The sequence below is a fragment of the Nipponia nippon genome, unplaced genomic scaffold (assembly GCF_047370975.1).
Source record: "Nipponia nippon isolate SJK-2023a ecotype South Korea unplaced genomic scaffold, ASM4737097v1 scaffold_4, whole genome shotgun sequence".
Taxonomy (NCBI): domain Eukaryota; kingdom Metazoa; phylum Chordata; class Aves; order Pelecaniformes; family Threskiornithidae; genus Nipponia; species Nipponia nippon.
Window position 1 is genome coordinate 69,238,517 of NW_028262358.1, and position 22,144 is coordinate 69,260,660.

The window sequence follows — 22,144 nt, forward strand, 5'->3', positions numbered from 1 at the left end:
TCTCCCCTGGCTATAGAGCAGCAGCAGCTGGACTAGATGCTGTGCTTATTCTCCAGTATATCTGGGAAGAAAGGCAAAGACCATATCACAGATGTCCTGAGGCACATACAGCTGATTCACAGGCCTCCATTTAGACCACCCTGAAGTAAAACTGCAGATATTTTAACCTACACTGTTTCTAGAATTTCCTTTTAGCACCTTATTATAAGAGTTAAATCCTCTGGTGTCCATTATTAACAGCTAATATGACCCTGTTTGTACAGTGTGAAAACCACTGAAGAGACTGATGACAATGATAAAGGTTTTCTTTTGACATGCAGGAAAGTAGGGAAGGGCTCACCTGAACCGAGAGTCCAAAAGAATGTGCCACATCCAACCGCTGCTACTAACATGAAAATGGTTGTCCAGGGCAACTAAACAAAACATTACAAGAAGAGAAAAGTATACTTGCTTTTTTTTCTTTTTCAGAAACACAGAAGAAAGAAAAAATGATGGAAACTGGTGAATATTCTCCCCTTTTTTTTATTACTTTTCAACTATCTTAATGTTTTAAATTAATTCATGTCAGAAGTCAATATTTGCTTTTTGTTTGTTTTTTACAGCCAAAACAGCAAAGAAAGAAGTAAAAGTACATGGTAAGACCTGTGAAAGACATAAGTTTCAGAGTTTCATTTATCTGGCTTGATTTTAAGTTAAGACAGGATTAGGTAAAGGGAAAGAAAAAGTGAAGCCAGAGATAAAAATTTGCTGGTTTAATCAAAGTTACTTCAGCAAATGAGTGTCTGTGGAGGAGACATGCAGCCATTTGGTCTTCTGGAACTGGGATCTGATCAAATGTTGCTGAGAAGAACAACGAGAATGATAATTTTTTATTTCAGCCTTGAAAAGGTTTATCTTTTCAAGGAGGAAGGGTGTCTGCTTGGAGGTTACAGTAAATGGATGGAAAACAAAACACAAAATAGGAGCTTCAGAGCATGAAGGGGAGGAAAAATATAGGTTGTTTTATTTTGGTTTTATTTCAAGCACCCATGCCCATGCATATTATTGTTGTAGCTAGGTGCACTTCTTATTCCTGACTGGAATCTACTTCTCCAGTTTATCCAAATTTGGGAGAGCATAAAGATTTTCAACTCCTTTTACAGCCAAGGTTGATGACTCACTCATCAGATGACTCTATTTTCTGAGATATAGATTCTGAGCAAAAAATACCTACAGTAGACAGTCAATTTATAGAAAAATGAATCTGTCCTTTTCTATAGCATAAAAACCTGTCACAGTGCTTCAGAATGGAGGTGTGAATAATGGAGAGAGAGAAATGTGGTAGTCTGATTAATTTGGATTTAGTCAATCCAATTATGAAGAATAATAAACAAATTAAACTGAAAAAAAAGTATGTTCAAGGAAGACTTTTGAAAGTGGATCTTCCTCTCTATCAATACTAGAAGAGTTCTGTGCTTTGAGTTTTCAACAAACTCAAAGAAAAAAATTTTAAAAGTCCTTAACTTCCCCAAATTACTGAAATTGTTAAAAGGAGATTTCTATCACATGCCCTTTGCCTAAGTTTGATATGTGCCTATTCTGAAACCTGTTTTTACTCCTTCTCTCATCCTTATTACTTGAAAAGAGTAGAGCTATCGAAGCTCCACATATAACTTACCTATTGACCTTGTTTTCCACTGCTTTTAATCTGCAGGTTAATTAGTCATCTGCCATGAGACTATCCAAACAAGCAACATATGTGTGTGTCAGTTTTCCTCTGCATAAAAAAATTAATGCCTGCTCTGTATAGATAGGTAGCATATTGACCAAGGGAAGAGGTGTTAGGATCAATCTTAATTTCTTTATGCATTTGCAAAATTTGTTTCCTGGAACATTTTCTTTTCTTTTACAGCATCTGTGGAAACTCTGAAGTCAAAAGGTGGGTAACTTGATTTGTTTTTAAAATTGAAATGGAAGAATGTTGTTGTTGACTCTATTAATGAAAAAGCTTCTTGTGACAAAACTGCTAACAGGTGTGACAGGTAAAACAAAGTGGACCTTTTAAATTGTAATGGCTCCTTATTTGCAGCACCTCAAAGCATCTCTAGAAAACAGGTGTCTTTTCCCCAAGTTGTCCATAGACTAACAAACGGTAACTCTCCAACTACATCATATTCAGTTTCTAACCATATCTCAAACCATAAGGTTTTTGTGAAAGGCAGAAAGGAGAAGTAACCAATCCTCTATAGAGACATGACACAGAGAGTAATATTTTTTTTTGGCCAGTCCAGCTGCAGCACAAACCCAGTGACTGAACAGTTGTTTTATTTGTTGAGTCCAGGAAGTTCTACAGGGAGGTTCAGAGAAAGAGGTTTTGCCTTCCTTTCATACAAGAACTGCAGATGGGAGAAGGTGGGAGGTGTGGGAGCATCAGTGCTTGCTCCAAAGGATACTTCTTTCCTGAAGGCACAGGGAACTGGAACTGGTGAGAAAATTCTTCTTTTACTTTAGAGTTCATCTCTCAAGCCTCGTTCACATTAACCAGTAAGTACTGACACAAGGAGTCAGGCTGAATTGCAAGGCAGTAGAGTGCTCTTCTGGAGCATGAGGAAGGGTTGCAGAATTGCAGCTGTGGAGATTAATGTAAGGAAATCAAAGCTGATACATTATTCCCTTTATTGGATGTTTTTAAGTTCCCTGCTTCATGGGCTAAATTCATAATGCTGTCATTGCTCTGCAGCTAATTGTATTGAGCGAAACAGATACCAGAGTAATTTAGGCATTTGTTCTCTTTATACTCCCACCAGACAAAACAGAGAAACTAAAGAGAAAAAAAGTACGTTGAGTTAAGCTTTTGCTTTTTTAGCAAATTTTAGACAGCCAAAGCTGAAAATAAAGGTAGCCTTGCTGCTATGGGTGATTGAATAAAGCTTTCCTCTATTGCTTGAAACCTCTAAGTAAATCTTTTTGATACATTATTATTTCTTCTGTAACACTATACTACGCATATGAAGTCAACATTTCAACATCTGTGAACCCTTTTCTGCCAAGCCTGTGTCCATCAGGGTCTGAAAAGAAGTGAAGCAGTTGTTTCTTGCAGAATTAAGTCCCTTTCTGCAAACTTTTAAGTTTTCTTTGGCCACTACTGGGAAATGTTGTCATATACCTTTTGAAATTGTTATTGCCACTGATTATATTTACCCTTTTATTAAAAGTTATTTTGTTTAGGTCACTTGTAAAGTTTACAAACAGAATTAGCAGGGTTTTTGAACAAACAGAGGTTTTGCTTCTCTGCTTTATTGCTGTGAGTAGCCTCAAATCTTTCTAGAGAATACCATATTTCATATTTATTTAGATAAGAAACAAAAATCTGTATATATAATAGGTCTTCATCATATCTCCAGCATTTTGCAGGATGGAAGTGAACTCTTCCTTATGAGTTATTGAATTAAGGGACACTTGAAAAACTTATAGGAAGTCCAGAGTTCATTAAAGATGAATACAAATTATAGGGTTTTATTATATAAAACAAGAATCATTCTGTTATTTCTATTGTCAAAAGAGCAGCCTCACAACTGAAAACATTGGTCTAGGCCATCTTAGTTTTACCATAGGATCAGTCTAATGTTGAATCTGAAATTATCCTCTAGTATTTAAGTAAATAACTATTTTGGTTTAATCAGTCACCAGTCTCCGTTAAACAGAAATAGCTGATGTTAGCTCTGGAGTAATTGTTAATTTCTGAAAAATTACTTGTTAACAAGTGATCTTAATTTAACATTATGTTGCTAATTTTGAAATGCAAACATAGCCTGTACTCCAGGGCAAAAATGATATTTATATTAAAATGTTACAGTTGTTCCTTTTGCCTCTTAGTAAGAATCACAAAAGAATGCTGTTATTTTCTTCCAAATATAATTTTTTACAATGACAGACAAATTCTAGTAGTCTTTACTAGCTATACCTTTGACTAAGTCTGAAAAAAACCTTTGCTTTTTAGTCTGTATTTGTTTGTTCTTTATTGCTGCTCTTTATTTCCTTTTTTCCCATTTTTCTTCTATTAATCCATTTAGACTTAGCAGCTCTCTGGGTGCAGTGTGATTTCCAATATTCAGTAGCTGTTGGCAAATTTTAATATTTTAAAGCATATTCATGGAAGGCAAACAGTCCTGTTCTGAAAACACAATGAGGCTTTTGATGAAATTCTCTTCTTTGGTATTTAAAAAACCTAATCTGCTCTCACAGAAGGAGGTCTGGGCCATTCCCACGAGCTTGTACTTCTGATGAACTATCAAGCTCATATGATGTTTTGTTGCATTTTCTCACAAAAGGTTCTGTAATGCCATTACAGCAAGGAATTTTTTCATTTCTCCATGTAACAGAACAGTTCCTAAATCATAATAGATACTTCTTAGGTTCATGATTTCTTGATATTAGTGATTTCACAATGAGGAGCTTCTGCAACTGACCTCAGGGTTCAATGAGTGAAGTGTTTGTTGTCTCCAGTCAGAGTGATTTCTTTTAGCTTTCCTTCACACCAAGCAAACATCTCGAAATAGCTTTAAAATCAGTGACATTTTGGAAAGCATATTTCTGATGTGGATGCTAGTTATGCAACCTGACTCTTTTGGCATAAAAATATTCTGACAAATTTGATTGTAGCCTACAGCTATTGAGACTGCAGAAATATTTGACTGATGAATTGCTCTCCTGGCTACTTTCAGCACAAGACAATGTCTGCTAAGCTCGCTCTCATTTGATTCCAAAGAGCTTCTGATGTAATCAGAAAAACAGTTATCACAGAAATGATCCTTCTGATCTACATTATGCCAAGTTGTCAAGAATTTTGCTGAGAAATGACAAAATATAAACAGGAGTCCAGAATCCATTTACTTCATCTATCTTTTTTAACTATAATTTACTGAAAATATGGATCCCTGACAAATTTTTACTTTTACCTTTATGTGCATTCATTTTATTCTTTATTATTTCAGGCAGGGCTTTTGGTGGTTTTAGTTTGGTTTTTTGGGGGGTGGGTGTTGGGGTTTTTTAACACCTGATGTTCTTCTGCTGAGGAGAAAATTATAATACGTTATAATACACTCATGTTACTTAAGTCATATGGCTAAAGGATCCACTTTTCAAATCAGGAACACCTTGCAATAGTACCATTTTTTACAAAGAGATCACCTTTCAGGCTGACACTCAGAAGTGGCAAGAACTTTGAAAATGCTCAGTGGAAGGGATGAAATCTTGAGCTACTCAGAAAACTTGTCCCTGTTCTAATAGAAACAAAACAAAACCTTCTTTGGAGTCTTATTCCAAACACTGACACTATGTGCGCAGGCTTTCTATGTATACAGACTGTTAAAGTGACACCTATTACCTTGATGATAAAAGACCTCTCAGCATTACCAAAATAACTCACATCTCCCTTCTCAAAAAGCAAAGGGAATAATGCAATGTTCTGTTTGTCCTTCCAGCTACTACTCTGCCATGTCCAGATGATGCTACTTGGCAGTTCCCAAAAGTTACTAAAGCTCTGATCTGTCTCAGCAAGTTTTTCTTTACAAACGCTTACTCACAGAAGCTTTGTGGCCTTACTGAACACACTGATAGCCAGAATACAATTAATAGTGCTAGTTTTTTTATTTTTAAATAACAACCTCAATGCTTCTCAAGGATGACTGGTTCCTTCATCAAAACTACACTTCTGGTCTACCACTGCCACATGAATTTGATGACTATAAATACCTGATCTTCTCAGAAAGCTGTATTGCTCTTCTAGCCTGCAGTTCAGTATCCAGAAAATACTTTTGTTTTTCATTCCATCAGTAGTCTAGTTTTCAGATATTGAACAAACTGAAATTGCTTTAGTTTTAGCTAAAAAGGATAAACATGCTTTGGAGAAAACAACAGTTCTCAATAATTCATTTTACTCTTATCATAGCTGCTTTTGCAGCTTTAGATGCTAAAAATACATTTTGTAAAGAATATGGGACTGGTTTCTGGTGCCCCTTTTCATATCCTTTTTTCCATATTAAAATAAGCTTATTCTTCAAGATGTTGACCACGTCAGCAAGATTTTTAGAAGCACTGTGATATTGGTTTGCTCAGTGGCAGGGTTCAATGCCCAGATTCATCTAGGCATGTAAGTGTCTAGTTTATTGCTGATTTAAGTAGCCCTTCTGATCTGGGCCTAAGTAACATGGATGTTAATAGCAGAGATCTACAATAAATATGAAGGGACTTTGCTCCTCTTTGGCTTTCTCTATGTCCAGTAGCACCAATACAAAGTTAGGTACTTGGATAGAAACAGAGTACTCACATTTTTTTTTCTGTGGATCCAGTCAGTCATCCTTTTAGTCTAGACTTGATTTTCAGGCAAACTGAAGATTATCTTCAATAAAATAAGCTACCTGAAGTAACTGAGGTGCAAAGGTGCAATATTTCACAAACACTCATTCACCCCACAGCATCCTGGGACAAACAAGGGCAAGTGGCAAGGGAGTGATTGATGTGTGTGAGTTGGTCCATCCCACTCAACTTGAAGCAGTTCATCTGTCCGCATTTCACTGAATCTCAGGAAAGGTTTCCTGCTGGGAACAGATCATTCTTTTGTCCTCCAGCCCACTTGCAGACATTGCAGACAGGCCATAGCCTACTAACTGAGCTGGCCTGCTTGGGCCATCATGCCCAGCAGCTTCAGAAGGCTTCCCTGCTGCCTGGGCTGCAAGCCCAGCCCCAGCAGGACGACCAGGACATCCTTCCAAGAGCAGCGAGTACACCTGGAGGCGCTTCATAGGTCCTTTGAATTCCCTGAATTTCTCAGTATAAACAGTGATAACAGAACATGACCCTCAGTATTGACCTTAACTCTAAAAGCCAAGCTCTTAATTTACAACTGTGATTTGCTGTAATAAAACATTGTGTTGAAAATATTTCTGTGCTTGACAGGTTGAAATAACCGAGGAGGATGTTAAGTGCTGATAACTCTGTAGCTGCCAAGACATTTCTATACTTATCAGTCATTTAATGTAAATTAATTTTCACCATCCAATTTACATCCTGCCATTTATGCCAATTGTTTATTCTTTGCACTACTTTTAAACAAGACAATGACAGCGAAGCTTATTTTCTTAATGCTACATTTTTTGTCTCAAACTCTGTAAGAGGATACCATTTTAAATTAAAGCAATGCTTCTCATTCAGCATAATAGTTATAAATTATTGCTACAAAAGCTTGCTTTTATAAAAGTGAAGTGTTGGCAGTGCCCTTTACAGCTAAACAAATACGTTTACATATTTGCAAGACTTAACCCTGAATAATTCAATTGAATGAGAAAATAGATATGTTGTCCTAAATATATTCAGTAATCTACAGGAAATTTTGTACATTGCCAAACCTGCCATGCAACTTGTCGGAAACTATATAAAAGGTACCTATATTTATGGAAGTTTCCTAAGAGAGCAAAGTCTGAAGGGATTCCTTCCTGCACCTCCTCCCCTTAGATCATTTAATCCTTAGTGTGGAGCCATGAATAAATCATCTCTGTCCTTTGTCTCTCAAGCTGTGCAAATCAATTTAGGAACTGTGCAAGCTAAAGCTAGCGAATAATCGGTTGGATATGTCCAAACATCTTGACCTGGGCTGTTACAGCTGCTTCCCCTGGCATCAGTAAAGGTCTAGCAGCCCTGCTGCGCAAGTGGTTTGGTTCATTCTTCTCTCTTGCACCAGAAATCACAGTATTCACAAGGACTAAGTTAGATGTCTGTAATACACAGTCTGACTGTGGCCTACTATCCTCACTGAGACTAACTACACACTTAAAACTGAGGCTACGTGGAACTATTTTGCTGTGTCAGGGATGCAGAGTGGACATTTCTGTCAGTGCAAACAGAAAACCACACTCGTGGGGAACCCTCACATGGCTGGCAGAGACCTGCTTGCTTTTCTCTCTCCTCCGTTATGTGATATGCACTGCAGTTTAGCCTCTGTTGCACCTGAGATCTAGAAGACAATGCTGCTATTTATTTTCTGAAAGAAAAAAGTTCCCCATTTGCTTTTCCTCTTTTCTTTTTAAGATAGGTAAAAAATACTTATTACGTAGTCATATATCAGGAGGGAAAAGGTATCTCATGGTTGCAAATCTTTGAAATCATTTGCCTCAAAGTAATCTGTAGGCATTTAAGAAAAGCTTTGTCTGTTAGAGCAACACTTCTGACTAGGAATCTTACTTAAACCTTATCTTTGTTTTGCAGCAGTACCTGAAAAGAAGGAAGAAAAAGCAACAAAGGCAGCGGAGAAAGGTAAAAAGAAAACAAAGTATGTTGGCATTATCTCTCTTAAAAGACAATGGCACAGAAACAAAAACCTCAGATTCAGACAGCTGAGGGACAGCAACCTTTAAATCCATTGCTCTGCTAGTATTTGCCAGGGCTCTGCTGTGTTTATCAGAGCAACAGAGAATTTCCACCAGGAAACTGCCTTTGTCCCACTTCCACGAAACTGTAACCCTCACGAAAGCTTCAGGTGAACAGACCGCCCGCTTCAGCTTGAAGGTCCTGTGCTGGGACTTCGTGTTCCACAGATCCTGCGAGAGGCTTCCTGCCCCTGTAGCCTGGGCAGGGATCGGCCTTTACTATTCTGTCTTAGAGAGTGACTTGCAATGAGGTAAAGGGGCAGAGGCCCCCTAAAGTCAGCTGGGCTGCATTTCTTATCCCAAATGAAACATTAGCCCCATGAAGAGCCATGAAGGTCCACTGTAGAGAAAGCTTTTGAGACCAGAACTTGTAGAGGTTTGTAGCAAAAATCTTAGGATTGGTATGGATGAGGCATGAATAGGAATGTCTGAGAGTGGGAGCACCAGAAGATACAGGAATCATGTGTTGATGGCTCATAGTTCAGAAGGTCACAAAGTCTACATGCAGTTTCCCAAGGCAACCAGAGCAGGAGCACCAAGGGACAGTCTACGCTCAGGCTAAAGCAAAACTCAAGTCACTGAGTGATGATGGTGAACATAAGAAAAGGATTGGAGCCTTTAAAGCATCTAGATAAAGATGTGCCTTTTCCCATTATATACACTTATATTTATTATTATTGTTACTTTCAGCATTATGTCATGCATACTTGCTTCTTGTACACTTGTTAAAAGCAATCCATGCTTTTTTAGGTTAGTGTGGTAACGATCAAAGTAGTAAAACAGTGGTGTAAATACCCAAAGCTTATTGGCCCTGGCTTCCTTTATATGAAACGCATCCTAATCTATTGTGTTTTGTTACTAACTGTCACCAAGGTGATTTTTGTATTTACTCATGCTCAAATTGGCAATTAGAGCCCTGATGATGAATTTGGCATTTTCAGTCTTATCATATTAGAGTTTTTCCAAACTTGCCGGTAACCTTTAGAATAAGGTATAAGACATATTTACTAACGTAGCTTTGGTCAGTTGATCCATTATCCCTTTCTTTTCTCCGGTTTCTCAGCTTCAGTTTTACTCAGCATTACTCAAGCCAGCGCAGGCACCCCGCAGCAGCTGTCAGCTGCTTGTTAGTTGTCATGGAAAATGTTATAATTAGGTGGGCCTTGGCCTAGATTTCAGTCATTGTTAGTCTGGGTATCTCCATACTATTTTCCATTGCTATACAAGTGCTTCCCCAGCCATCTGCACTGCTTCCCCTCTGTTTGGCTATCTCATGCAGCAATGAGGTGGTGTTTGGTGTAAGACTGTCCCTTCTACAATGTGTCACTATTAGATGGGACTTTATCTGCAAAATACTTCAACTGTGCCATAAAGAGCACAGACTGAGCAGTACAAACCATAGTTTCCCATGGTTGACATTGAGCAGGGATTTCTAAACCGTTGGTTGTGATCCCCAGGGAGCTCAAATGGGGGACAAACTATTTCCCATGACAGCAGTCAGCAGCAGCAGCACTGTCTCCCCATGCCAGCAGCTATTTACTTTCTGCAAGTCAGAGGAATAAGAGTAACGTGTAATGTCTATCGCAACTATTTCTGCAGATTCTTCCAAGCACTGGCAGCAGCTCGGTTCCTCTGCTGCACAGAAATGAACATAAACACTTTCAGACAGCAGTTGCCTCTGCTTCTCCTTTCTTCACCCTATATGTACAGAGCTACTGCCAACACATTGCTCACTCAAAGACAAATGAGCCAACAAAACTTTCAGGAAGTTTTTTGAATATTAGCATGTACTTAGAAGTCTCACTGAAGCATAAAAAAATAAGATGATGGAAGCAGCTCTGAATTATGCTTTCAGTGAAGAGAAAATTGTCCCTAATTCACTGATCCCAGGTATGTGGAAGCTCTGAGGAAAAGTGAAGACTCTCTTAATCAGGAAAGTATGAATGCACCAGGAAATAGTTTTTAAACAGAAAGGGATTTTTGAGCCTTTTAGACTAAGAAATGAAATCATTTGCTCTGCTAGTTATTGTGCACCAGGATACATGTCAAAAAGTAGACAGACTGTCCTGGTCAAAACTAAGATTTGTGATTTAAGTAGAACACTAAATATAAGGAGACTTGCATAAAAATTTTGAGTGTTGGCAGCTCTGTTTAGCAGTCAAGACAGAGCTTCATTGTTTCAGACCTGCAGACTTTAGGGATCAAACATGCTATAGCAGCTTTGACTTCAAATCCCTACAGTCTGGAAATGGGCTAAAAGGTTGTAGCAACATTTCAGTTCACTCATCTTTTATTAGTAGTAAAGCAAATTTGCTCAAACATTTTCAGTGGTTAAAAGGAGAGCAAAAAGGCAGAGAACTGCCAGAAGTGTCTGGAAAAAGACAGTGCTTTGTCCCTCTTTGCCCTATTTGTTTGAAAAATGACATGACCAAGTGTCAGATGGTTGCCAAGGAGTTACTGGCTGTTATTAAGGTATCTGAGAATTAATACTTAAAGAAATGAGGAAAAGGCAAGTAGTACTTGCATAGTACTAATAAAGGAGTTAATTACCATCAGTTAAAGAAGGTCATATGAGACTATTTTTTTTATGATCTGATTGCATGTCTGCAAGGTACTAGGTGGGAAACATGAACTTTTTTCACACACGCTGTCAAAAAACAATGGAGTGGAAATCACTTTCAAGATATATTTAAGCACTTAGGGACAACATATATTTAAATAAATTTTCATTAGCTGATTGTATTAAAAATAGTTTCCTATGTGAACATGTATTGTAATATTTCCTTTTTCTTTTCTCTTTTCACTTTTGCTTCCCTTCTCTTCTCTTTCCTCAGATAAACCAAAGATGAAACAAGGAAGTAAGCTATTGTTTTACTTATTGCTTCTCCCTATAACTGATAAAGCACTGTCAGATCTATAAATGAGGAAAAAAAAAGTATAAAAGCTCCTGCTGATACTCAATTGTAGATTATGGTTGATTGGACAGACTAGAACTGATACAACAAAGCTGATAATAATAATAATGGAAAAGTTGAGAAATTCTAGTCTGTCTAAGCCAAAGAACTTTCAACCCAGTACTGTATATTCTTCCTTGACAAAAGGAAGAGACTTGTGCAATGTCAGCATAAAAAACCTATTCATAAAGTTTATATTTATTATTTTACACACAAAATTCTTCTTTCCACACCTACGAGGCTTATTACGGGTCTCAGCTATGTATTCTGATGTTAATATGAGCTTAATACTGCAAATCAATACAGAGCAAGTAACACAAGGCAATCTTGTAATGGGATTTGTGTTACAGGTTGTCAATTTGCCAAGTTATGGCAGACTGTCTAACATACTTCAGTAAGTTCAGTTCTATGGAATATGGCTGGTGTTTGCTTACACTTTAATTTCGCATTTCCAGGTCAGTTTTGGGTCATTTTTTTAAATTCTTCAGCAGTATCTGTGTCCTATGCCACACCACCCTAAAAGCCATTTTTCCTCCTGGAGATGACAACTGGCTCTGAAGCACCTTCCCAAAGGTTTTCTTGTTTGGGGATAAAACAAAGGAAGTTTATTTGAAGTCAGTTTTGTCAAGTAATGACTTAAGCTTTCAGTTCAGAATCGTTTAATGTTTTTTTCTTTTTCAAAATGCATCACTGAGGTAATGTCTTCTGCAACAGTTTGGATAACTGTGTTCTTAGTAATGGAGGTGCACAACAATTTTAAGTTCTTACAGGCAAGGTCCTGAAAGTAAAGGGTTTATATTGTGCATGAAATAACTTATTTTGGTAAAGCCATAATAGTGTAGTACTTAGCTGTGTTACTTGTATTCTTGTATTAATCACAAAAATCTTTATTTGAATTGTGAATCACCAGAAAAAAGAAAAAAAGAAAAAAAAGAAAGGTCTGTGTTTTCCACTCTCTTTTTTTTGCAGAGACCATTGCACCGAACATGGAATCTCTCTTGGGAATTTTTCATAACTCATGAGCACAGAAGGACAAGTTTTTCAGTCTTCTCACTGAGTTTTATTTGTATTAGCATAGATTTCTGTCATTAACTTAGTATTTAAAAATTGCTGTTGACTTTTTATTAGGACTGTTAGAGATACTTAATTCCATTGTATACGCTTCACAGACATCTGCAGTAAATTGTTTGTTTTCTCACTTCGAAAATTAGTGACTGAATCATAAACTGGTGAGTACAAAACCTGAAGGTAGGAGCAGGAGAGCAGGTGTAGCTTCTGAAGCAGATGTCTGGGATGTAGCGAGGATGGAAAGAGACAGCTTTATTACAATGAAACGACACTTTTGACCTCATTCAAAAAATTCCTTTCCCAAGTTTTCTCCTTTAAAAATTATATTGCCTGGAAGTATTGCCTTTTTAGAAGTACAGCTTAGAAGGAGAAAAATAATGAAACATTTATCCCTTGACATCAGCCCCAACATGAGTTTCAACATCAAGAGTAAATTAAGTTTTTCCACTTGATGGTTACTTCTACCATAAATAAAAATTTATTATTTCTGGATTCCTTCAGTTCAGGTTCCCCATGAACTCAGGTTGTCTTATACAGAGCCAAATACTAAATCGTGAACAAGAAGCTTTCTTGATACCATGATAAATTAATATTGGACACATTCCATTATAACAAAAGCGACAATTTGTGAATTGTGTCTGCTTAAGACAGTAAACGATTATCACTACCCACTGTAGCTACGGCAAGTTTCATATCTATCTGCTAAACACAACCTCCTCCTCATTAGGAGTCTTGACCTCTTATCTTATGTGCAGAAACCAGAAGGGTCTTCTAACAGAGTTCTTTAAGATCTTCTGGCACTGAATTGCTGCCGAGTTGCTCAATAGAAAGAATTTTTTGCTTCATACCTGATGGAGAACATATTGTATTTTTTTTTTCCAGAAAATACCTGTTAGTTAGTGTTTCTCAGATAACATGTATAAATCAGTGTAACCAGTAGTCAGATGGTTAAAACACTCACTTAACACACAAGAATTCAAAATCCAAGTCTCTGTTCCTTCTGACTAGCCTGTTTTGGGACACTCTCTTTTGTCTTTTTAATTTTGGCGGCAAAAGCTTTGGAGACCTTGGTTTCATCAGCCTAGAATAATGATCTCACATTTTGTCTGAAACAGAATGCTTGTTTTCTCTCTGGTTCAAATTATTTCCTATGCCTTTTACAGGGGACTGCCATTCCTCGTACAGTAGCCATAAAAGGATGGTGTGGCCTAGCTGTCTTCACTACTTGTCTGTAGGCAGGATAAAAAGAACTCTTCATCCTCCTATTTGACACTGTTGTGTTTCTTTCTCAATTTGATACACATCTGACCCTTAGAAAAGTATAGTTTCAATAAGGAGACTCTTGGATTTGCTCAGCAAGAATAGACAATTGCAGATGTGGGAAGTAGGCCACAGCCAGCTCTGATGAGTGAAAACTGGCAAAGGGTCCATTTTGTCCTTTCTGTCCTTATCCCATATTAAGTTGAAGCTTGCAAATTTTATAGGTTTCATAGTTAAATCAATAAAACACATTTTGTGGACTGAACTCTGAATGGAAACAGGTGAATTGCATACAACTCTTCCTATCACTCAGTTTTTCACTATTTCTTCCAAAATGCAGTTATAGTGTCTCATATGATCTAGATGCTTCATTCTCTCTTATGATTAAATCTCATAGTTTCACTCAGTTATGGCTTCTGACTGTCACTTTATCAGTGTGAATACTTCATTTACAGATCCTGGAAAAGGGAAAGAACTGAAATCTCCAGCTGCTGCAAAAGATAAAGGTAACACAGTAGGACAAAACTGTATAAAACCCTACGATCTATGTGTATCAAGAAAAAAATCTTGCAACGCATTGGCCTGTTTTTACAGTATAGTTTAGTTAGGAAGCATAATACTATTTCAGTAAATTTATGATAAAACTTAATTGGCATTACCTGGATCAGAAGTGCAAGTAGAGCCTTGGTAATATGAAGCATCTCTATGAAAACTTCAAAGTCCCAACTCAGAATTTAGGAACACTTGTTAACGTTTGCTATTACAAGCTGCAAAGTGAAACAAATTTTGAATGGTCTTTGTTCTTTCATCACACTTAAGAAAAGTTCATGATTTCGCTTTGTGAGCATGCTAAAACTGATGAAGAACAGGTTTGTACTACACATTTAATTGGTATCATGGCTCAGTTAGAAACCACCAATTATTCAATCAATCATTATCCCAGAGGTATTAGATGTTAACCTTTTATCACTCTAGCTTGAAGATTAATAATTTTTTTTTTTACAGAACATGCTAAAGAAAAAGAAGGAAAGAATTCTACAGCTTTAAAAGATAAAGGTAAGGCTACACAATAGAATATAAAACTTGTTCAAAACCACACAAAGTAGAATGTAGATATTAATTTTAAAATAATCATTATAAATCTTTCCCATTATAAATCTTAACCAATCAATATTTAATTGGTTAAAATGTTCTACAGGATTTATAGCATGAAAAAAGGGGAAAAAAAGACATAAATAGAATATAGAGAGCCAGTTAACATTCAGAAGTCTCAAAATTAATTAAATAAATATCACGAAACCAGTCTGAGTAATGGTTAAGAACTTTCCTAAGAACTTTCTCTTCTGAATAATGCGAAGTGTTTAATAGGAGCCAGTTAAAGTCTGACCTGAATGCTTGCATAAATCTGTGCACATAATAGGAATAAGGTAAAGTTTATGAGCATATGAGTGGGTAATGGGCTTTCTGGGCTCTGTAAAAGCTACAGTTAAAAACCCATAGCTTCGTCCAGTCAACCACCTGCAACATGAGTGTTGGTCTGAATCCTTCTTTTATTCCTTGTTTTTTATCAAATAGTTCCCATGTCTTTTTTAATTTGGTCAGAGTAGACGGTTAGCTCAGCTGAATTTCTTTTCATCCATTATTTTGCTGGGTGCTTTTTACCCATCTTATTGTTTCCCTCCTTTCTAGAGATAGCTGTATTTGAAAGGAGAAGTGATTTATGGATAAGTCTTATTTGGCATGTTCTTTAGGTTCTTCAGGATAAAAAGATCTATCATATAGATAGACATATTAATATTATTCTAAATTATAGTCATTATATGTTAAGAACTGAATGAAGAGTTTAGTTCAAGCACTATGGAAAGATGAAAAAAAGTCTAAAACAAAAGGAGGAATAAGCTTATTGCTAGACATTTTCAAAATCATGGAAGCTGTGTTCATTCACTCACTCTTGTTTAATTGGACAATCACTAATTAATCACTTCTTTATACACAAATTAAAGTTAAATTATAAGAATCTGCAAACCCTGTGGTTCATGTATTGTTCTTCTATGTGTATTCTACTTCTAATGTACACATGCCCCATTTACATGAGCTTAGCTATCTGGCCTAGAACTGTATATCCAAACTCTCCTGGAGTCCCATGGCCCTCTCCACAGAGTGCCTATAATCTGTTGTTCCCTGATGGGGTTGTGCTGAAAAATTAGAAGTGGCACTTGAGTGACTGCCCCCTCTTCCTCTGCATGGAGCAGGTATGCTCAGCCTTCTCGTCCTTTCAAACGATTACTGGGGCGGGGCGGGGCAGAAAAAGAAAGAGGGAGGAGACACAAAATATTTTTCCTCTTTGGCAAGAAGTTCTATAGAACCAATGGAAAGGGGTTTGCCAGCCCTGAACAAGCTTCTGTAGTGTGTCCTTCACTGAGTGCTCCCACAGTGCTGCTTTTAATCTCCTGGGCTCGTGCTCAATAGGTCAGCAACTTCAATCGCTGTTATTAACAGGTCATTCTAACATGACAGAGGAGGCTAGATCTTCTCCACCTGGCCTTCAGAAAGAAGTAGGCAGGAATTTATTTTAAACATCAAGTGCAGGCCATGTTATATCAGGTTTCCTACATTTTAGGAAAACAAGGCAAAAAAGTCTCTGTAAAAAATCCAACATATTACTCACAGTGTTACCAACTAGAGCTTCACACCACTTTCTTTACCCCGTGTAATACAGTCATGTATGCCTGATGCATTACTGCTGCTAACAGCAAGACCTCGACCTATTACTCAATGCTGAATACAACTGTAAACGCACTGCAGGCTCCGGAGCCCCTGCAGCAACATTGATGTCCAGCCCAGCCGAGCCTGGCCCCTCAAATCCTGAGAGCACTTGCTGATGCAGCCATCGCTGTTTCCCGTAATAGACATCAAACTTGCACAGTTCAATGTCTGTGTCTAAAAATGCGGGTGCTGATTAGCAAGCTGAATAGCTCAGTTCAAAATATATTGGCAGCAAAGACTCTATAGGAAGAACTTACAAAGCTGTGTGGGAGAAACCCTTAGAAATCTCGGCACCTTTCTGGGCTATGTGTTTTCCCTATTGCATTCTGGATTACTCTGCGACATAAACATATATTTAACACTATAAATCCCACATTTTAGTCACCATATTTGCCCAAGCTGCAGCTCATAAATTAATCAAAGCCTTATTTGCATGCCACTCTTTCCCCTCTCAATCACCTCTTCAAGCCTCCTCAGTGGGCCTGTGTAAAGGCTGACTAGGTTACTGGGGTCTTCTTTTCACTCTTTGCAACTTGGTGTCTTACAATCTGTTTCTTAAAGTGGATGTTCCTGGCAAATAAAAATATATTGAAGGACACAGAGAAGTAAGGATTTTTAAGACTGCATACACATGCTAATTATGTATCTTGGGAGTTTGTTACTATTCATGTAAAACCAAATAAAGGAACATTTTTAGATGAGGCGTTAAATACTAGTGACGATTAATGTTTGCCTGGCACTTTATGCAAGAAAAGAGGCATCTTCATACCTCATTCTATTGAAGGATGAACAAGGATGATGTCCAGACCAAAAACCTTATCATAAAGCAGGCTATTTTTCATAAACTGTTGCACAGTGTTTTTATTTAAAGCAGAGGCAGGAAAAACAAATCCTTGAATTTGGAGTTATTGCTGGGATACTTTATAGATCACAACCTCACAATGTTACCATATATATTTTATGAAGTGAATAAAATGTCTTCAATCTTAGAGTCTAATTTTATTGGCAGTAATTAAGATGAACACTGGAAGAATATACTTTCCATTGATAAAGAACACCTCAAGACTCCTTCTGAATTTATAACTAGCTTTTCAGCTTTTTCTTGAAGTAAAGAAGCCCACTTACAATAATGAATATAAAAACTGATTTTCTGTTGACATAAGCATATTCTAATAATGTGAGACCAATGAAACTCTAAGGTGTAATTTGCCATGTGTTTTTTTGGTAGATATCTCACCTAACTAATCAGAGTAGAAGCTCATTCATCCAGTCTCTAACAGTGGCACTAAAAGCTCATGATATATCACATATAACTCCTCAGTGAATTTTTCTAAGAAATTCACTAGAATTGCTCAATTCTGAGTTGTTAAACTGACAGCATTTGTGCTGTATAGATAACGTAAATTCACTCGTACCCTGTGTTCCATGATTTGTTTTCCAAACAAATGCTCCTTTTTTCCCTTTTGTTTGCTTTTGCCATATTTTGGGGTATCTTTGCATCTTTTCTTATGTCAGTTATGTGTGGATAATAAGCCTATTTATTTTTATGCACAGATTGGTAGGGGAAATAAGTCAGTAGTGTGTATTTCTTTCTTGCCATATACATAATAGCACATTGTCATTAAAGAAACAAATGTGCTGATTTGCACTTGCTATGCAATGCTTCTACTTCCTTTAAAGTAAAATGAAATAACGCCTTGCCTGTAGCATTTTTTATCTTAACTTACAACACACATTTTTTTTCTTTAAAAGTAGAAAGTTATGTTGTGAGACTCACCTACAGAAACGCAGCATTTTTTCAGTTAATATTTTCTCCTATTTCCATCTACTTATTTTTTGTTATAATTTGCATAAGAACTAGATCTTTATACTGAAGAGTTCACATACTGCTGCTGCTGCGTCTTTCTATACCACCTTCCTAACCTGACCCAGCTTCACCCCTGGAGTAGGATGCTGGAGGAAAGCAGCAAGGTGAATGTTGGCTTTAAGCCAACTTTATGTTTTTCCCCTTCTGGGACCAGGAGGAAAGTGGTCAGTCGAGAGCAAAAGTTTTGAAAAGTCTTCAGTGAGTCCCTGTTTAAACCCCTGAAGATGAAAACCTGCTCCCTGGAAGGGAAGCAGGACTGGTGATCTCAGCAGTCTTGGCTCAGAGGGTGGGGAAAGTGTCCTGCATTGATAGCTGCATCCAAAAGTTGTAGAAGTCAAAAGTGCTGAACCGGCTTTAGGAGCTACATATCGTAGGAAATCTCAGGGAGACCTGCTACATGGATGGCAAAAAAATCCTCATGGGCTTATGCCACGAAGCCCATAAGGCTAAAGGCAATGGTTTGTGCCAGTGGCTGTAACAGTGGCTGCTGATCTTTGAGATCACAAATGTGCACACAGAGTAAAACAGTCAAGTTGGGTAGCTGTCGTCTCAAGGCTTCCTATACAGTCAACACAGAGGCTCCTTCAAAAGATTTCAGTCTTCACACTGGAAATTTTCTCTCAATCCCCTGAAGAAGTCCGCCCGCTGCTGTGAAGACCAGGCTCCTAATTTAAGTACCTATCCCTGAACAGTGTGATTTCTCCAACGGCTTCAGCCACCCTGGAAGTGAACTTTTTCTGTTACAACTCACACTTAAAGCCAGATGGATAAGTGGGATTGCCGCCTGGTACCATGGCAGCCAGGAGGATGATCAGAATTAAACTTACTTTGGAAAGGATCTTCTTGTAGCTTTATCTGTTTTACTGAAGATTTGGTAAACTTTCATTTGGAATAAATGGCATGTTTTTTCGAGACGCTTAGGTGCTATATCGTGTCAGATGGATTGCAATTGGGTCTACTCAGGATCCTGCAAGCTGTGATATTCTCTCACTCAAACCACACACATTCATAAGCCTATGAAACTACTTCCTCACTTTGGAAAAAACAATTTCCTCCTAATATTCCCTGATACACACACAAGAGGTCAAGAGGCTATTGCTTAAAAAAAAAAAAATTAGTTGTTTATACAATATAATGTATGTTTTTCCTGTGCTTGCTGACCCTGAACGCATGTTCCCTGAAGGACTGAGGAAAAAAATTAGGCTTCAGCCCATCAGAGAAAACAGAATAATCCTTTTTGTCTTCATGAAGTTTTGGATAAGGGCCTAAGAATTTCTAATCCTGTGTCATTACTTGTATTTTCCCCTTCTCATTAATTTATTAATTAATCATTATCTCTTAATTTTTAAATATTTGTTGGTTTGGTTTTTTTTTAAGTGTAGAAGGACAGTCCTATCTTCTAAGTCTCAAAAACTTAATTATCTCCCTACAGATTCTTTGAAAGGAAAAAATCCCAAGAATCCAGAAGGGTCAAAGGAAAAAGGTAAGTGAAGAAGTTAAGAAATTCAGAACTGAATATCAGAACAGCTATTCAGTGATAGAAACAGGTCTTGAGTAGGAATATATGAGGATGGAAAACTAAACCCATCCTGGTTCATGTTTAGATTATTTTATCCATGACATTGTTTTTAACAACATTTGTGCTGTACAGGTCACCAGTAGGGTCCCTAGTAACTACCTGGGCTTCTTTTAAATGCAGAGATTTGAATTTGCATCCTGGGGGAAATACTCAGATGTATTTTTATACCACCGTTGGATGATAGTCTGTCAAAACCAAGTTGTCTAAATCCCATAGGGGGGACATCCCTGCAGGAAACTACACTAAATCTGGTCCACGTGGCTATGGCTCAAGAATGTGGTTGACTGAGAATGAGACTGGGTGAGGCTACTGACAGATTCAGGTGTTTGGGGATGAGTGATATTAGTCAGGGGTTTTTCCTAGTTTGTTGGCAACACAGACACATCTCTAATCTTCTCAGTTGCAGGAGGTTGGCCTGCTAGCTGTGCACACAGAGGTGATGGATTGTTTGATAGTGTCTTCTTGGAGAAAACCCTATCTGTTGCAATGTGGCCTGTATTGAACACTAATACAAAGAATTATAGAATTCACAGGCACTGATGACCTGGCTAGTGCTGAAACAGCTCAAAAATTTCAGGGAAACAGCAAAAGCTAGCAGAACTGTGCATGGTTCCTGAGCTATAAAGGCACATCTGAGGTCCAAATTGTGGCAAAGTCCGATTTTTTAGAACCTGGAAATATTCAATCAGTCCAGATAACGGCTGGCACGGTGCAGAGTACAGAATAGACATACGGCAAGGTGATGCGATTCTGGGAGGAATGTATTATTCCATGTGAAATCTCTGGGGAATGAAGCCAAGGCACCACTTGGGGCTCAGGATTCTCCACTTCATCGTAGTTGTCAGTCCATGTATCTCACCTGGGCACCACAAGAAGATCATAGTTTTCCTTTATTTGAATGTACATTCAAAGGATGAGCACTGTTCTTATTTTATACTCGGCTTGCCTGTTGTTTCAAAAGGCTATATACATGCAGGAACTGAAATCCTGTTCACAGGCAATACCCATATGGCCTCTTTGATATTAAAAGAATAATGGAGTCCTGAATGAGAAACTGGTCCTTTTGTCACTCCTGAACAAAGAAAACTTCCAGTTATCTTTATCAGCAGCCTCTGGTTTTCAAGACCATTATTCCTCATATTTTAATTGTATCAATGATGTAGATTAATTTTTTTTTATTTGGGTTAAGCAAAAGAAAAATGCATTGATGCCAACTGCTCTATAGAATTGCTTTCCTCTTTGTAAGTTGTTATTCTTCATTGCCTACTTGAGAAACAGCTTAATGGTTTCCTCAAAATGCGAAGAAACTAATAACATATTGAAGGCTTATTATTTTGCATATGCAAGTCTAAAAGGATGAATGAATGACCTCATTGTTTTGTCCTGTTCTTTATTTCCGTGCTGTTAAATCCATTTAATTATCTCATCTTTTGTGCTCTCTACATATCAAATTGTTTGACTTGCTTTCTTTTCAAGTGTCATCTTATTTCTCTAACCTGACTTGTGATAAATGTTAAATGTTTCTTTCTAGAGACTGGTAAAAGAAAAGATGTAAAGCCTCCAGCAGCCTTAAAGGAAAAGGGTAATGTCTTATCATTATGTGGTTGGGAAATAATCAGTCGTCCTCATGAAAGGGTCTGCTGGTATCTCAGTGCAGTCTCGAAATATTTTAAATTACAGGCTTCTGGTGAAAAGGAGCTAAACCTAGCTTCTTCTCACTTAATAGATCTGATATATTGAAAGGAGCAGTGTCTGAGATGATTCAGAAATAATAAAATCATAACTCTTATTGTGGTGTTCTTTAACTGCTGTCTGACCTGCACAGCCAATATCGCAGCAGGAATGCTGGTCTATTCTGAGTGAATTAGTAACAGAGCTGCTACTGCATTCACATGACAGGCTGAAATGATAGGCTGCACAGGAATGAGTGCATGGTTTGAACTGCAGAAACTTTGCCAGATAATTTAGTGGGAATTATTTTTGTTTTGCTTTCAAATCTCAAGTTGAGCCTTTTATTGAAGTAAACAGAAATTCTAATTCTTAACACTTCCCTCTTTTGCACATTTTTCTTGATCTGATGTTATGCACGTTTGTTATAGTACTGATGGACACAGTGTATACTTATATTACTAACTTTCTCCTTCCATTTTTGTGTTTGATATCTTTTCCAGACTCTTCAAAAGGAAAAGAAGTGAAGGCTTCAACCACGACTAAGGAAAAAGGTAACAATCCCAAGTTGAGCTGAGCC

The 22,144-nt window shown here is 37.5% G+C and overlaps 1 protein-coding gene across 2 annotated transcripts in view; it reads left to right on the forward strand.

The window, feature by feature from the left end:
* Positions 1–22,144, forward strand: part of TRDN (triadin) — a 239,576-nt gene that overhangs the window by 155,433 nt on the left and 61,999 nt on the right. For both annotated transcript variants that reach the window (XM_087774852.1, XM_087774851.1), the window contains exons 19-28: positions 469–501; positions 603–635; positions 1,892–1,918; positions 8,242–8,289; positions 11,237–11,260; positions 14,140–14,190; positions 14,690–14,740; positions 19,750–19,800; positions 21,428–21,478; positions 22,068–22,118. In XM_087774852.1, coding sequence (XP_087630978.1) covers positions 469–501; positions 603–635; positions 1,892–1,918; positions 8,242–8,289; positions 11,237–11,260; positions 14,140–14,190; positions 14,690–14,740; positions 19,750–19,800; positions 21,428–21,478; positions 22,068–22,118 — 420 coding nt within the window. The remainder of the gene's footprint in view (positions 1–468; positions 502–602; positions 636–1,891; positions 1,919–8,241; positions 8,290–11,236; positions 11,261–14,139; positions 14,191–14,689; positions 14,741–19,749; positions 19,801–21,427; positions 21,479–22,067; positions 22,119–22,144) is intronic.